The sequence below is a fragment of the Calypte anna genome, chromosome 5, assembly GCF_003957555.1.
Source record: "Calypte anna isolate BGI_N300 chromosome 5, bCalAnn1_v1.p, whole genome shotgun sequence".
Lineage (NCBI taxonomy): Eukaryota > Metazoa > Chordata > Aves > Apodiformes > Trochilidae > Calypte > Calypte anna.
The window spans coordinates 16,461,460-16,478,149 of NC_044250.1; the positions used below are offsets into that span (position 1 = coordinate 16,461,460).

The window sequence follows — 16,690 nt, forward strand, 5'->3', positions numbered from 1 at the left end:
CTGAAAGAATAACACCTGAAACTGCATCGTTAGGTGCTGAACACTGGAAGGAAAAATTCTGACCCAAGCTGTTTGGCATTTTTCAGTTGATATTGTATGATCTTAAGGGTAAAGGAGAAGCACAGTCTGCAGAGTCCATGTTTCTGGATTTGGTTACGTACTTGCATGCTTTGGGGCCTTCAGCCACATCCTGGAAGTTACAGCAGAAATGTGTGGCTGGGTGGACTTGCACACAAGGGAAAAGTGTATGAAACTCAACTCAGAATACTTCAGGAGAGTCCTCATACTGCCACCACTGTTCTGTCTGGCAGGCTCTTTGGAGAGTGCAACCTTCCTCTTGCTACGGGGAAATCAAAGCATCAGATACTCAGCCTCAGCCCTTAAAAGCATCACCTGTTACACAGCTTACTCATTTCACATTGAATGCCACCCCGCGCCGAGACTGATGCAAACGCTTTTATTTGAATCACTTTGATGATTTTGCATTTTTAAAAGAATGCGAGAACTTTTTTTCCTGAGATTTATTGTATTTAGTTCCTTCAACCCCCCGGAGCGGGCTGGCCCTTCCCGGGGAGGCCATCTTGTCTCCCTGCCCGCACCACCCAGCAGCTCCCCGCACGCAGCGCTGCCCCCCCAGGCACCTTCCCCCCCTCTCTCTCACACCCCCGGGACTCCTCTCCCCGGCGGCCGCTGAGACCCCGCGGGCTACACCTCACGGTGACCGCTGAACCCCTCCCGCCACACACTTCATCCCGAACCCCACCTTTCCCCTCAGGTGCCGCCGCCGCTGCCGCCTCCCTTGCGGCCCCGCCCCGGGCTCCCCCAGGCCGCCGCCTCCCTAGCCCTCAGTCCCCGCCCGCCTTCCCGCCCACACCCGCCTCGCCCGGGGCCTCCTCCGGGGCCCGCCCTGCTGCGGCCGGCAGCCAATGGGGCGGCGGGCGGCAAGCTCGGCTATCGGAGGGGTGCGTAAGGGAGCGGTCCCCATCTCATTCGCTTCCTCTGGCGCTGCCGGTAGTTGCAGCCTGGCCTATCCCGCTTGAGCGCCGGTAACCGCCACCCTCTCGGCAGGTGAGGGGAAGGGAGGCCGGGTCGGCAGCAGCGGGCTCCGGGCGGCTGTTGGGTGCAGGTCTGTGATCGCCGGCCTTCCCGGCGCCGCTCGGTTTAGATCCGCCGGCTATAAGCTGCGCTCTCCGGCCGTCCCGGGGGAGCGGGGTCGGGGGCAGCGACAGGTCGTGCTTCCATGTCGGGCTGATTGACTGCGAGCTGCCGCCCTCCCCGCCCAGCCGGGACGCTCCCCCAGGGCACCGCCATCCACACTGGGGCTGCGGGAGGGCGAGCGTGGGGTGGAGGTGAACGGGGCTCGGTTGGTCTCCTTTTTATTCTCATTTTTATTTTCATAAGGGCGAGCTTGAAGTTCTGTGGTAAATGCGGGAGCGCGCCGGGTGCCGTTTCCTCAGCAGGGCTGAGGAGGGAAGGGAAGGGTGGTGGGAGCGGGGCTGCTCCCGGCGCAGGCGGAAGCGCCCTGTGCTGGCGGGTGTCCTTGTCACCCCGCTGGCGGTGTCCCCTGGCTGGGGTTAGGGCGCTGCTGCCACCCGTCAGGGAGCGGAGAGGAGGGGCTGGGGGCGGGGGAAGCGATGTGGCTGAGTTACATGGGGAGACTCGATAAATCTGCGCCGCGGAAACGAAGGTGAAACCGGTGACCCCCAGGCTCGGAGGGTCAGCGAGGCGGCTCTGACCCCTTGCCAGGACGAGTGTCAGCTCTGTAGAAGGGAGCACACGGCTCGGTGCCGGTGTTATTTCCAGACTATCGGTGTATTTCCGAGCTGTCGGTGTGTTCCCAAGCTGTGTGTCCCTATGGGAGAGCCCGGGCTGTGTGCCCGTGTGATCGCAGGCCGTGAAGCAGATGAGAACCGCAGTCCCTGCAAACTGCTTTTGAGACACGGAAAGCGTTTTGCTTACGGCATGTCAGGTTTCCTGGAGGAGAATGCCAATTACTTGTTGTTTAAGGTAGATTAGAATTTCTGGAGCGTCTCGTAACTCCATTTTTTTGTCTCGTTTTCTCGCAGCTTCCGTGTTTCGTGCTGTGTTTTCTGGTTTAAATAGAAAAAAAATCAATGTAAAGTAGGACTGCTGGTTTAATCTGGTTATAGAAGATCTATACCAGTGTTCATGGAACTGGAACAGAAAACACCTCTTTTGGACAGGGAAAAGCGCAAAGTAGGATCAATACAAATACCTCATTCCTCCTCTTACTTGGCAATTTGTCACTAACTGGAAATAATCGTATTGAAACTTGGCAGTCTGAAGATTACTGTGCAGAAAACTGCTCTCTGCCTCGTCACATGTCTGTAGGAGTGTAGCACTAAGGGGAAGGTCTAACTAATGCCTTCGTTTTCCTTTCCTCAAACAAATCGTTTCCCTAAGCCTGTGACTTCTTTCCAGACCTGTAAGGTGTTTCGTGTATTTTATGACCACTTAGAACGGATGTTATATTGAAAAAGTATTGTCGTGGTCGGTGTTAATTAGCATGTTCTTTTCCTGTTGTGAGCACACTGATAGGAAGCAGTGATTGCCACTTCGTACCAGCACAGCAATAGCGTGGATCTCGGTAATGAAAGCCTAACTTTACGTGGCTCTTGAGAGCTGTTTCTAAAGCTAAGTTGAACTAATTTTTGAATGTTACAGCCTTGACTCAAGAGGAAGAAACGTTATTCTTGGGTAGGGAAAACAAAGGTTGTCAGCTGAGGCTTCTTCGCACCCAGAACCAGAAGCGAAGCTGCTCAGCTGAGTCCGCAGCTTTTCCTCTCCTCGCTGTGGATACACTCTGCTTGCGGTCCTTCCCTTTGGAAACTTCCCCGGTGCTGAGCGATCCCGGTGCCGGTGCCGGGGGGCGGAGCTGCCCCTGCCCGGGCCCGGCCGGGGTTGGCCGCGCGGTGCTGCGGCGGCGCGACCTTTCCCCTACTTCTCTCGAGTGGTCACGTGAGGCAGCGGTGCGGGAGGGGCGCGGGGGCTGAGCCCCGCGGCGCTGCGGGGGGGGGGGGGGTGGAGCGGGGGGGGGGGGGGAGCGACCGAGCCAGGGACTGCGGGAGCTGCGCGGGTGCGCTGCGGGCGGGGGAGTGGCGGGGTTGGATCCCGAGCGTGGCTGCGCGGCTGGCAGCGAAACATCCGTGGTAAAAGGGGGCGTAAGGAAGTGTTTAAAAAAACCCCAAAACCAACACCCTTCCCCCTGCTCCCCCTGCGAAAGAAACCAAAACAACCCACAAAAAATCCCAAAAAACAAAAAAACGCAACCCCAAACTCCTGTGTTTTTAATATTCAAACCCCATTGTCTTTGCCCTGCACCACGCTGTGTCATAGTCCTGAGCTCCACACGTTCAGAAAAACAAGACCTAAGTGACCAAGAAGCACCCTTCTTTTCCCAAGTCTGAGTTTGAATGGTGGATTTAAATATTTTAAAAATATTTGGAACTGGTTCTTCAGTCTTACAACCTTATCCAGGCTGAAAGACCCTGTCCAGGTCTTTCGATGTTGTACAGGGATAGACGATTGTACTGCTGTGAGTGCAGTTCACTCAGTTTCATGCCTTTGGTCATCAAACATTATTGTCCAAGGATCTCCAGAGTCCCAAAGTGTGACATCTTTCATGTCTCATCCAAGTCCTGACATTCCAGAAATACTTGTTACAGAGAAGGTAATAATTCTTCACTGCCTAAGCACTCTTTACTGCAAAGGGAGAGAAGGATGAAAGTCATATAATCTGAATGCCTCATGTCTTTCATGGCAGCATTGGGGAAAAAAAATGCATAGAGTTTGGTTTCTGGAGGGTGGAGGAAGTTTCTGCATGGTATAACTGTGCACTGTTTTAATTTTGTGTGCTTCTCTCTTACTCAGCAAGATTATACTGAATTTCTAGAAGGTCAGGAGAGGTATCTTGCTGGGATGTGTACAGTATCACATGTATTGGAGACTAGAATAACCTCAAAGCTCTAGGAACAGTGTAGTATGCCCTACTCTGGATAGGCAAAAAACATGCCAGCTGTGAAAGTTTCTGGTTTGGTTACAGCATGTCAGTGTGGTGTGATTGTTGTTCAAGTGTACATTTTGGAACCATCTCTTGCAGGAGCACACTTTTTGGGAAGAGGAGAGAGGCCATGTTTTCCAGAAGCTTTAGGAACTAGTATTACCTAGTGTTAGACTAGTAATTAGCTCATTGTCTGCTACAGTCTCTTCTCCTACCTTGCCTGTCTCCAGTTTGATCAGGTGAGCAGACAACCGTGGCTTTTCTCCTGGAAGTGCTAGTGAAAACAGTGAAAACATCTCCCCAGGAAATCTTGATGGCACCTCTGTTGACTGAAATGGGAGTTAAAAACATGCAGGCAAACACTTGGATGTCTTCAACCAAAAGCTGAGACCAGGATTGGATTCTAGCCCCTGAGATCACCTTGTTTGTTGCACTAGGAAGTGTGAGCCTTCAGAAGTGACAGAGTAGGTAGCAGATGAACTTTCTTTCACTCCACAGTTCCTCACCATCTCAGGCCTGTTAAATGAGGACACTTTGATCCAGATAATAAATAAAGTGTCATGGAAAACTGTGTCTCAGAGCTGCTATTCTCTCCATTGCCATCTGTTTTTCTGAAATGGTTCCAGTCTGATCCAGTCCCTCTGAGAAATTGAAAGCCATGTGTGAATCAAATCTCCAACTGTTTTTCTTGACTTTCTTTTTCAGAATTATAATTGTCTCTTTGTCATTGTTGCAGTGTCATGTGTATTACCAACATAGCAGCAGTGGAATCAATCTGCCTCTCAGTGTGCCCCAACCTATTTGAGGTCCCAGCTGCAGGGAGCTTGCAGGACAGAAGATTTCTGTGTGACAAGTAGACTTGAGATCTTGAAGGCAGACAGCTGTTCAGGTATGCTTGTGTTTCACTCCTTGTTTTGTTTGTTGCTGTCTCTTCCCTTCCATAATATGCCTTTTGCTCCTGTTTACCACTTGGGAAAGGGATGAAGAAATTGCCCCAAGATTCCCCAGGAGATGCCTGAAGAAGATAGCTAATGTTCTCCCAGAGATGATCTTGGCAAACTGCTGAGGACAGGACACAAACTGTTAAGACAGCAAGTTCCTGCAGACTCCTTAGCTGTACTGATTTTGAATTGGTTGCTGTGGGCGAGGTCCAACTGTTGCTGCAGCTTGGGAAATGCATGTATGTATTCAGTTCCCCACCTTGGCTTGAAACAGCATTTGTTAATTTTTTTAGATATGAGAAATCCTTTAAGACATCTGCAGTTCCAAGGGATCATAGCTGTCAGTTGGAGCTGAGGGTAGGCAGGACTGGAGCCAGTTATTAGGAATAACCAGAGATAAGAAGTTGAAATTTATGTGTCACATAATGGCTGTTGAAGGGCAGGCTTCTGTCTGTCTAGATGGCTTAAGCCACTTCACTCATGACATTGTAATTTTACTTTGGGGGACCCTATGAGAGAGAAATGCCATATAAACAAGGGCTGAAGGCTGAAGCTGAAACATTTTTTTAAGCACCTGTCCTGGGGCTGATGTGGTGCCGTTTCTGGCAACATGTTTTTCTCACAGGACCTTTAGGGAGCTGCTAAAAGCTCTCCAGGCTCCATGAAGTCCGGCCCCACCTCTCCATCAGTGACCTCAGCCATTAAAGTAGTTTAACAAGGGGAGAGGAGCTCAGGGGAGAGAAGAGACCTCGGGGAAGAGAGAGATCAATACCAGAGGTGAGAGCAGTGGATACCAAGATGGGTGAGGAAGGAGGTGGAGAAGGTGCCTGAGCAGAGGTTCCCCCTGCAGCCTGTGGAGGAGCACGGTGGGGCCTGTGTGGACCTGCAAGGGTCAGAGAGGGTCAGCTGTGTCTGTACATCCCTGGCTGGAGGAACCCGTGCCAGGGGAGGTGACTGTTCCCAGCTCAGTCCATGACCCTGTGGGCAGCCCGGGTGGGAGCAGTCAGCTCCTGAGGGACTGCACCCCATGGGAGGGACTCATGTCCCAGGGGTTCCTGAAGGACTCTCCCGTGGGAGGGACCCCGCCCTGGAGCGGGGGAAGAACGTGAGGAGTCCTCCCCTGAGGAGGAAGGAGTGGCAGAAAACAACCTGTGATGGGCAGACTATGAACCCCTTGTCCCCTGTTCTGCTGGGGAGAGGTGGAGCTCTCGGGAACAAACTAATCTGGGCCCGAGGGGTAGGGAAAGGTATTAAAGCTCTTTTTTGTTTTCTCTTTGTTTTGATTTGATAAATGGTAAATTAAATTGATTTTTTTTCTCCTTCTGAGTTGAGTGTTTTGCCCAGGACCCTCCTAGGCCTTGTGCTGCCCCATAAGGTGTTAGGTGTGTTTCCTCGTCACCATCCAAAGCCACAGAGCAGCGAGGTGCAGCAGGGTGCTGTGTGGATGGACCTGAACAGAGTCAATAAAAACTGAAGTGGCCTGAGAGAAGTGGCCTGTCACTTTGACTCTTTAATCAGATGAAATGATAATTGGTTGAATGCTACATTAATTCAAGTTAATTCACTTGGTCAGCAGTGGTAGGGAAGTTGTTGTCCCCTGGCACTTGGCAGTGGAGAGGCCACATGTTGAACAATGTGTTCACTTTTGGGCCCTTCAGTACAAAAAAAGATACTGAAGTGCTGAAACATGTCCAGAGGAGGGCAATGAAGCCAGTGAAATGTCAGAGCACAAAGTCTTATGAGGAGCAACTCAGAGAGCTGAGTTTGTTAAGCCTTAAGAAAAAGGAGGCTGAGGGGAGAATTTACCCAAAAGGAGGTTGTGACAAAGTGTATGTTCTAAGTAACAAGTGATAGGACAAGAGGACACAGCATCAGGTTGCTCCAAGAGGAGGTTTAGTTGGGATATTTGGAAAAGTTTTTTCACTGAAAGGGTTGTCAGACATTGAAGCAGGCTGTGCAGGGAAGTGGTCATCATCTCTGGAATTAGTTAAAAAGTCATGCAGAAGTTGGAGAAGTGGTGCTTAGAGATGTGGTTTAGAGGTGGACTTGGTTTGTGGTGAGAAAACTGGTGATCTAAAGGTCTTTTCCAACCAAAACTATTCTGTGATTGTTTTAAAGAAGAGTGGATTTTTTTTTTAGTCTGTTTTATTTCTATGCCATAGTAATTAGGTTCACCTGAGAAGCACTGTAGAGTGAATTCAGTGTACATGACTTTTTATTGGCAAGAAATTATTTGGCTTCAGTCCTTTCAGATTTCTCTAACTGATTTGATGTCAGTAGAACAGGATTAATCATTTTAGAGTAAGTGAGTTATTGGTAAGACTTGAGAGCAGCAGGGATTAGTGTCTTCTTATGTGCTGAAGCATGATTAGCTATTACTGAAGGTTAGTATGCAAGGGAGCAGTTTAGAAATAGAAATTCTGAAGTGATTAATAGTGTCTAGTTAATCTTTATGGTAAGTTCAAAAGTTAGTACCTTGCAGAGCATCATCACATGAACTATGAATAAACTCTCTGCTCTTCCTGAGACTTTATCTTGGTTCCTTTTCTGCAGAGGTGTTGTAGACACTTCAAGAAAGTGGCATTAGCTAGTAGAATATCCAGGAAACCTGACCAGAGATCTGGCAGTCTTTTTGATCATGTTTAAATGGCTGAGCTGCATATTTTATACTGTTTACTGAGGTTTTTATAGATCAAAACCTGATTTCCCTTTGAAAGGCATAAAACTGTTGAGAGCTGTTCATCAAAACTGTTCATCACCAGATACAAAAGGGTACAAGTGTCTTTGGCTTTTAGCATTCTCTGATTAACTGCCTTATTTAATCAACCTTCAAGCATGAGGACAGAATTTATGTAAGTTCCTTAGTGGTGGGCATGCAGTCACTCAAAGCTGGGTGGGACCTTGAGTTACTGAGTCTGTGCTGGATATTGTTGTACAGCACAGTTTAGTGTCAGAAACCACTGCATTTAGAGCAAACTTCAAGGAAAACACTTGAAGTTACATCAGTTTTATTACTGATTGATAAAGGCTTTCCTAATTTGATAGGAACAGTCAGTATTCCCACAGGATAGATATACACATGTAACTATAATACAAGGGCTTATTATTTTGTTAGAAATCTGTACTATTTCCCCACTGTATGACTGCAGTCATGGCATGTAGGTCAGCTCCAGAAATCACCTGCTGCCTTAGGACAAGCAGGCTCTCACTGAACAATGTAGCAGTGTTTAAAACACAAACGTATTTCAAAACTCTATCGTGGCACCCTGGTGTTGGAAAAAAAATTCAGATGAATAATTATCTGAAAAGTTCCCCAAAAACCTCCAAAAATTCTACTGCAAAATCCAGCTTCTTTTGTTCTCCAAAATAACAGTACATTTTTGTTTTGCAGAGAACTTGCTCTTTCTGAATGTTTGACTGCTGCTACCAGCTTGACTTACTGAGTGTGTTGCTCATTTAAAGCAGTCAAAGCACAGGATTTCTTGTTCAGGCTTCAGTGTTCTAAAGTAAGTGTGTTTAATTATTTTTTTAGGCATATCTTTTATGGTAACTCCTGCTTTAGATTTCATAAAGTGTCTCTACTCACTATTAAGTTAAAACCATATAAAATATAGGACTTAGGCTTCAAGCTCTTAATCCTCTTAGTGGTTATTAACATGACTCCAGCAATTTCATTTTTCTGTTTGGCTGGGAACTCCAGAGCTGCACACAGAATTTGAGATGGGGCCACTGAGTAGAAGGGAAGAATCATCCTAATGGGAATGTTCTGCTAGTTGCCTTTGTCATAAGGGCACCTTGCTGGCTTGTGTGCAATTTCTTGTCAAAGTTGCTCTCCAAAAAAGTTGCTTTCCAGCCTGTCAGTTGTTTCCATGCAACATTTATGTTACCCCTCCCTAGGTGCAGGACTTTGCACTTTTCTTTGTTGAACTTATTAAGGTTTCAGCCTGCCTGTTTCTCCTGCTGGTCAAGGTCCATCTGGATGGCAGTAAAATCCTCTGGTTTATCAGCCACTACTCACAGTTTCAGTCCCTGTACTTGTAAATCCAACTGCAGTTTGTCTCCTCTTTTGTTTGTTTGTTTGGTTTTTTTGTGTGTATGTGGTTTTTTGGTTTGTTTGTTTGGTTTGGTTGTTTGTTTGTTTTCCTGGCTTCAACCTTTTAAATAGGTTTGACAGCTACTACTTTTAAATCAAACATCTGGAAGGGTGTCAAATTGATAGACTGCAGAATGCAGACATACTAGATGCATGTTACAAAGAAAACTATACTTTTAAAAATCTTGTTTGAATACTCAGACCTTTTACATCTGCATAAGAAGAGATCCTGCTGCTTGATATAAAAAATTGAAACGATTTGGTTTGGAGAATTTTATTTGCCTGAGTTTTTGAACAAACAGAGAAAACTCAAGCAGCTTTGATTATCTGCAGACTACCCACTTCTAGGATGGCTCTACAGATTGATGTTGCCTTTAAACTGTAGTTGGTGGCAAAGTGTGGAAGTAAACTTAATGTTCTAGCAAGTTATTTTAGGATGTTGACACTGGCTTTGTTATAATTTAATTTCAAGCACACTGTCAAGGCAAACTCAGCTGCTGTAGGGTAGTCTGATTTACTTTGTGTAGGTGATGCTGATGGCTTGGGCTGGCAGGAGCATCAGTGACAAATCTGAGGAGAAATTTGGAACAGATTTAAACACATTTTATTTTAAACACATTAATTGATTTGTATAAAATGCTTTCATAATGAAAATTTCTGTAGGAACAGCTTGAACAGGTGAGTTCCTTGTCTCAGCACAAACACAGTGCAGATGTTCTAGCATTTTAATACTGTTTCTGATTTCCTTAAGTCTGTCATGGAATTCTGTGACCTACCCCAAAGTGTCAAAATGCACTTATGTGCAAATGAAACTTGCTGGATGCCTGTTTTCTTCCAAAAGCTGTAGCAAGCTTATCTCCTGAAGGGAGATCTGATGTGTGGACAGCAAAATACTGGATAAAACTTCTTCAATGTTTTCTTGGCATAAGAAACAGCATTCTTGTCATGCTTGCTTGGAATTTAAGAGTTACTGTTTGAATGTTTTAAGCAACCATACACAACAGGGAAAAAAGCTCTGGAGATCTCACAAGTTCTCTTTAAGACTTCAGTGCTGAAACCTTCAGGAGGTAAGCTTGCTACAGCTTTTGGAAGAAAACAGACATCCAAAAAGTTTCATTTGCACATTAATACATTTTGACACTTTGGGATAGATCACAAATGATCAGAAATGGAATTTCTGCTACACCTCCTCCCCCCCCTTTCCTCTTTGAAAGAAACTGGTTTGGGGCAATTGCTTGGTTTCTTAAGACCTCAGTTCAAGCTGTCAACCTTTAAATGTAACTCAGTATAGTAATGAGTATGTTTCCTAATGAAATGTGGTTTTGAGAACATTCCTTACAGAATGTAATTGTTTCACCAGTCTGATGTTATTTGAAACCTGAGTGCTAAGCTAAATTTTGAAGTTATAAGTTTGATAAAGGAGCAAAGAACTCCTCAAAGTCTGGTTTCTGGTTGTTGTGTTTTTTTTTTTTTTTTACTTCTAAGCTTGCTAGTAGGAACTTGGCAGGAGTCAGAAGGCACTATCTATGTGTAAAGATGCTTCTCAGTGGTTCCTTGCATCTCCATGAAGTTATGTGGGCTTCCAGGTGCTTCTGGGTTTTAGCTGCCATCATATTTCAAGATCCAGCATCTTACAGCTCTTAGCACAGGGATGTGTAATGCTGCTGTGTTCTATGTTGAACATAGATGTTCAACATCTATGAACAGCTTGTGGTTTGGGTCCAGAGATGTCTTTGTGGTCCCTGGCGGTATGAAACCTCTGGGGGTTGACACATAGCAGTGTTCTCAGAGAAACATTGAGCAGCTTAGGTTTTCAAGCAAACTGTCAACCTTTGATTGTCAAAGTAGAATCAGAAAGAATTGTTTTCTGAGCCTGAATACTGGCATTGTATGTCCTGTATATGAAAATTTGCCTATAAATCAATTTGAAAAATCTCTGAGGAGAGCCTCAAACAAAGTTGTTGAGGTATTTTGCAAGTGAGACTGGTAGGCTTAAGTCTTTCATCGAGGTATGAGCTGGTCTGGGTCATGTGAATAAGGCTCTCCAGTTTTCCTGTGCATTTGTAAAATTGCTTCCTTTGCAGAAAAAGCAGCTGTAGCTATGAAGACTACATTTAAATATTGTCTCTTCCCAGTGGATGTCTGGACTCCTGCCAGAGGGGAATTACAGGGTTTTCTCTATGCTAAGAGGAAAAGGAAATGGGAAAAAAACCGGTTTGCACGAGCTGAGTGAGCAATAGATGGAAAACAAGTGGCTGAGCTCTGAGATAAGAGGCCTCATGGATATCCCCTCAAAGCAGAGCAACTGCTTTTTGTCAGGTAGAGGTGGTGACTTTTTTTTTTAGCACTTCCATTTTATTCAGGTGAAGCTTGAGGTATCTACAAAAACAGCTTCATACACAACAGCACTTATAAAAATAACTGCTTCAGGAATCCATACCTGCAGTGTACAGTAATTCATTTAACTTCTGTATCATGGCTTGGTGCTTTTTAAGATGCAGGTGGTGATTTTTTTCACTGTCTTTTAGAGATTGTGTGCTGTGTTATGTGCCTCAGAGGGACATAGAATCATAGAATGGGCTGGGTTGGAAGGGACCTCAGAGATCACCAAGTCCAACCCTTGATCCACTCCCCCCGTGGTTCCCAGCCCATGGCACTCAGTGCCACATCCAGGCTCTTTGGAAAGATCTCCAGACACGGAGAATCCACTACTTCCCTGGGCAGCCCATTCCAATGCCTGATCACCCTCTCCAGAAAGAAATTCTTTCTCATCTCCAACCTAAACCTCCCCTGGCACAACTTGAGACCCTGCCCTCTTGTCTTGCTGAGAGTTGCCTGGGAGCAGAGCCCGACCCCCCCCTGGCTCCAACCTCCTTTCAGGGAGTTGGAGAGAGTGATGAGGTCTCCCCTGAGCCTCCTCTTCTCCAGCCTCAACACCCCCAGCTCCCTCAGCCCTTCCTCACAGCAATTCTGCTGGATCCCTTCACAGCCTCCTTGCTCTTCTCTGGACCTGCTCCAGCACCTCAATCTCCTTCCTGAGGGGCTGAGGGGCCCAGAACTGGACACAGGACTCAAGCTGTGGCCTCCCCAGGGCTGAGCACAGGGGCAGAATCCCTTCCCTGGACCTGCTGGCCACGCTGTTCCTGAGCCAGCCCAGGATGCCATTGGCCTTCTTGGCCACCTGGGCACACTGCTGGCTCCTCTTCAGCTTCCTGGCAATCCAGACTCCCAGGTCCCTTTCTGCCACTCTGTGCCCAGCCTGGAGCTCCCCATGGGGTTGTTGTGGCCAAAGTGCAGGACCTGGCACTTGGCCGTGTTAAAAGTGACTCCTTTCATACCTGGAAAGATAGATGGAAGCATCCCACACAGTTAATCTCTTGGAGCTTCCCATTTTCCAGGGCTGAGGCCCTCATCTCCTGATGGGGCTGTAGGAACATGGATGCAGTCTCTGAGTTGGAGGAGGCTTCTGGCTCACCAGAGCGTTGGGTTTATCAGGGTGGAAGTCTTCTGTCTTCTGTTTTTTTGGCTTAAAAGTAGCATCCAACCTAGCAGCACTTCTTTATAACGAGGGCAAAAAGTTGTGGTCAGGCAGAGATAGCACAAGGGAAGATGAGGAACATCTGCAGCTGTTACATCATGGTTGAAGTCAAACCAGTAAAATGCAAGGAACGGGCAAGGTTGGCCTTTAATTCAGAAAGCAGCAAACAAGTTGTAAGGGCAAGTGGGTTAGGATACATTGTGTGTAGGAGAGAACACTGACAGGAATGGAAACTGACTGCAGATTACTGCTAGAAATCATTGTGGGTTTTTTTTAGTGATTTCAGATTACTTCTAGAAATTATTGTGGTTTTGTGTGGTGGGGCTTTTTTGTTTTTGTTTTTTGTTTTTGTTTTTTTGTTTTTTGCTTTGTTTTTTGCTTTGTTTTTTGCTTTGTTTTTTGCTTTGTTTTTTGCTTTGTTTTTTGCTTTTTTGCTTTTTTGTTATTTTTGTGTTTTTGTTTTGTGTGTTGTTTTGTGTGTTGTTTTGTGTGTTGTTTTGTGTGTTGTTTTGTGTGTTGTTTTGTTTTGTGTTGGTTTTTTTTTTTTTTGGTCTGCTTCTTTCATTCGACTCAGACTTGTCGGGGTCGCTGTGAAGCTCAGGAGCTGTTGTTGGTGTCTCAGTGTTGGGAAGGAGGAACCAGGAACGCGGTGCGGAGGCGCCGCTGCCGCGGGTGCCGCCCGGCGCATGCGCCCTGGCCGTGCCCTTTCCCCCAGTTCGGTGCCGGTCACGTGCCAGCAGAGGAATGCGGGGGAGGGGGGGGAGGTGCGGGGCTGTGCGGGGCTGCGGGGCGGGGTTGGGCTCTGAGGGGGCTGCGGGGAAGGGGCTGCGGGACTGCGGGGCGGGGTTGGGCTCTGAGGGGTGCGCGGGGAAGGGGCTGCGGGACTGCGGGGCGGGGTTGGGCTCTGAGGGGTGCGCGGGGAAGGGGCTGCGGGACTGCGGGACTGCGGGGCGGGGTTGGGCTCTGAGGGGTGTGCGGGGAAGGGGCTGCGGGGCGGGGTTGGGCTCTGAGGGGAGTGCGGGGAAGGGGCTGGGCTCTGGGTGTTCCCCAAGCCCCAGCCGGGGGTCGGGTCAGGGTAAGGCAGTGCTAGGGCCGGGCTGGTGCTGGTGTTGAGGGCTTGGCTGCGGGTTCGTTCTTGCTGGATGAATAGTCCTGCATTTGGGGGTAAAGAGTTGTTTTCCTTACTGAGCGTCTGCTGTTTGGTGAACACGCTGAGTTAGAATTCATTAAAACGTTGGATTGTCCGGTTGTTATAAATGCTGTTCATGAATTCATGAAGAGGGAATGGTTTCTGGAGCTGTTTCTGTTCCGTCGGGAACGTGGCTGGAAATTCCCAGGCTGGGGAGTCACAAGGGAGATGAAGGGTGGTAGGAACCCGTTGATCTGGTATTTAGGGCACTGGCATTCCAGAATACAAAATTCCATGAGTGAACTGGCCCTTCTTGGAATAAATCGATGTGCCTGATTCTCCCGATGGGAATATGGCTGTTGCTGTTGTCTTTTAATTTTTTTTTTCCATCCCAGTCTTAAGAGCACCACTAAATGGACGGGTGAATTTTGGTCTGGGTGTTGAACTGGTGATTCACAATTGAAATGCACAGCTAACCTGGCCTTCCTGGGACTTGTCTGGCAAGGCATTTATGGACAAGCAGTTGTTAGTGATGGATCACTAAGTGCTACACACTGCACTGTGACTGGGGCACGCAGGGCTTGTCTTAGAGGGACTGAAACTGGTGTTCAGAGCTGCTTTGGTCTCTCTGCCATCAGACACTGTACATTGACAGCTCAAATTGCAAACTCCCTGTAGGACACTGAGCTTTAGGTACCCTTCTGGAACCCCAGCAATCTGTTCTCCCATGGGTCAGCCTCTAAAATTCCCGCAGTGCTGGTGTCTGTAGGAGGTCTGTGAGTTACCATCAGTAATTACCATTACTGCAGACAGTCTCTACTTATTGCTTGGCAGCTTTACTAGATCATAGAATCATAGAATGGGCTGGGTTGGAAGGGACCTCAGAGATCATCAAGTCCAACCCTTGATCCACTCCCCCCGTGGTTCCCAGCCCATGGCACTCAGTGCCACATCCAGGCTCTTTGGAAAGATCTCCAGACACGGAGAATCCACTACTTCCCTGGGCAGCCCATTCCAATGCCTGATCACCCTCTCCAGAAAGAAATTCTTTCTAATCTCCAACCTAAACAATGCTGTGCCAACAACACCTCACCTTGTTCGTCTCAGCCTAAGCCTCCTTCTCCTTCCACATTCTGTATTTATTTCTGAAGCCTACTATTACTCCAGTATTCCCAGGGTTTGTTTTCTCTCCCTGCCTACTTGCACATCTACTCACACTCCTTCTTTGACTTCTACATAGTAATTTTTACATAGTCCTATTTACAGACTAGAGGAGCATCACTACACTCCTAATAAACTGCTTTTGAAGTGCCCAACCCAGCTGCATGCAGTTCAGTTTGAATAGGCTGCAGCCTCACAATTGAGACAAACCTGTGAACAGAATCACAGTTACATTTTTAGTTTAAATTCTGGTGGCTTTTGTTTGATCCTGTTATGGCTGCCTATTAGAGAATCATAGAATGGCTTGGGTTGGAGGGGACCTTAAAGATCATGAAGATCCAACCCCCTGCATGGGCTGTTTTTCTGTATTGGCACTGATGTGGATATTTGGTTGGGTAGTTAATCTGAGTGGCAGTTTAGTTGATTTCCTCTTAATTTTATGTTTGTTTATGTGAAGGTAAGTTTCCCAAATCACAAGGCAGTTGTGATTTGATTCCCCCATATCAGTATAGCTTTGATTTTGCACTTTTTTGTCAGTCAAAAATCAGAGCTACAGGGTCTGTAGTGTCCTTACTGCTGTGACTAAGCAGCTGAAATTAAGATACAAAAAAAGATGCAGAGGAAGGGCAGAATCATCTTTATTTTTATTTTAATTTTTTAGGTCTCTTGTCATTGCAGAATGAGATGTAATGTACCTGTGATAAGATTTTTCTAAATATTATGGCTTTAATTTTCTGTTCTGCATCTTTATATACTGCCTGTATGCACAGTACTCAGCTTCCTGCAATTCTGCCTGAAAGCCTCAGTTATGTGAGACTGTTTTGATGCAATTTTCAGTTGTAGTTAGAAGAGGTGGCCTAATTAAGTGGACTCTCAAACTGAAGTACAAGTGTAGTCTGTAAGGGAGAGACAAGTAAATTTGGCATATTTTGCAATATTTGCTAAACTTTCTGGGTAGAAGGTATCTTCCTAGAAATGGCCTAGCTCCTAGCTCCTTTGAACAAAAAAAAATTAATTTTTTTTTAACTTTTACTTGTTGACAGACCTCTCTGAAGATGGCAGAAGCTCATCAAGCAGTAGCTTTCCAATTTACAGTAACTCCAGATGGGATTGACCTGCGTATGAGCCATGAAGCTCTCAGACAGATTTACCTCTCTGGTGTCCATTCGTGGAAGAAAAAGTTCATCAGATTCAAGGTATTTTAAATTAGTCAAGTCCAGCAAACTTGGCAGTTATTTCATGACTGGTTTATTGGAGTTTTGTTTGGGTAAAACTTAATTTTTTTTGCCTTGATGGCAAATGAAGTTCTTGGTGTGAAAGGTGTGTGTGGGTTTTAGTGATACCGGGGAAGGTTGGCACTGGTAATGCTGCAAAGGCTGAAAGGTTGCATCCTTTTAATTTATTCTGTGGAAGCAAGATGAAACATAAAACTTAACAGTAGCTTTAATTTACTTCATTATGTAATTATATAATGTATCATAACTTAAGAAATATAACTAGTTGTGATTTTTAGTGTTAAATCACCTAGAGGTACAAGGCTCCACTCTTAATTTTATGTATTCTTTGCCAAAATTACATTTTTAGATCCAGGAGAATATTTGCTGCTTCTAAACTTGAACCTGAACATGTATCTTGTAGAAGGTTTGCTAAGTAGTAATGTTTTTCTTATGAGGTGTTGATACAGATTGTTGTGAACATACACACTCTTTTGTTGATGGGTTCATAAATTATGTGTTTCTTTTTATTAGCAGAAAACTAGATAAGCTACAGGCTATCTTCAACATCTCTTTCAAAAACATATTTTTAA

General features: G+C 46.3%; 1 protein-coding gene across 9 annotated transcripts in view; it reads left to right on the plus strand.

Annotated features, from left to right (window-relative positions):
• Window positions 1-903: 903 nt before the first annotated feature.
• CPT1A (carnitine palmitoyltransferase 1A) overlaps window positions 904-16,690 on the plus strand; it is a 42,559-nt gene continuing 26,772 nt past the window's right edge. For 2 of the 9 annotated variants that reach the window (XM_030451107.1, XM_030451116.1), the window contains exons 1-4: window positions 904-1,068; window positions 4,758-4,910; window positions 8,354-8,468; window positions 15,927-16,079. In XM_030451107.1, coding sequence (XP_030306967.1) covers window positions 15,939-16,079 — 141 coding nt within the window. In that variant the 5' untranslated portion in view covers window positions 904-1,068; window positions 4,758-4,910; window positions 8,354-8,468; window positions 15,927-15,938. Of the gene's footprint in view, window positions 1,127-1,860; window positions 2,008-4,757; window positions 4,911-4,999; window positions 5,202-8,353; window positions 8,469-13,907; window positions 14,484-15,926; window positions 16,080-16,690 lie in introns of those variants that run through there. The other 7 variants (XM_030451108.1, XM_030451111.1, XM_030451110.1 and 4 more) reach the window with 7 other exon arrangements.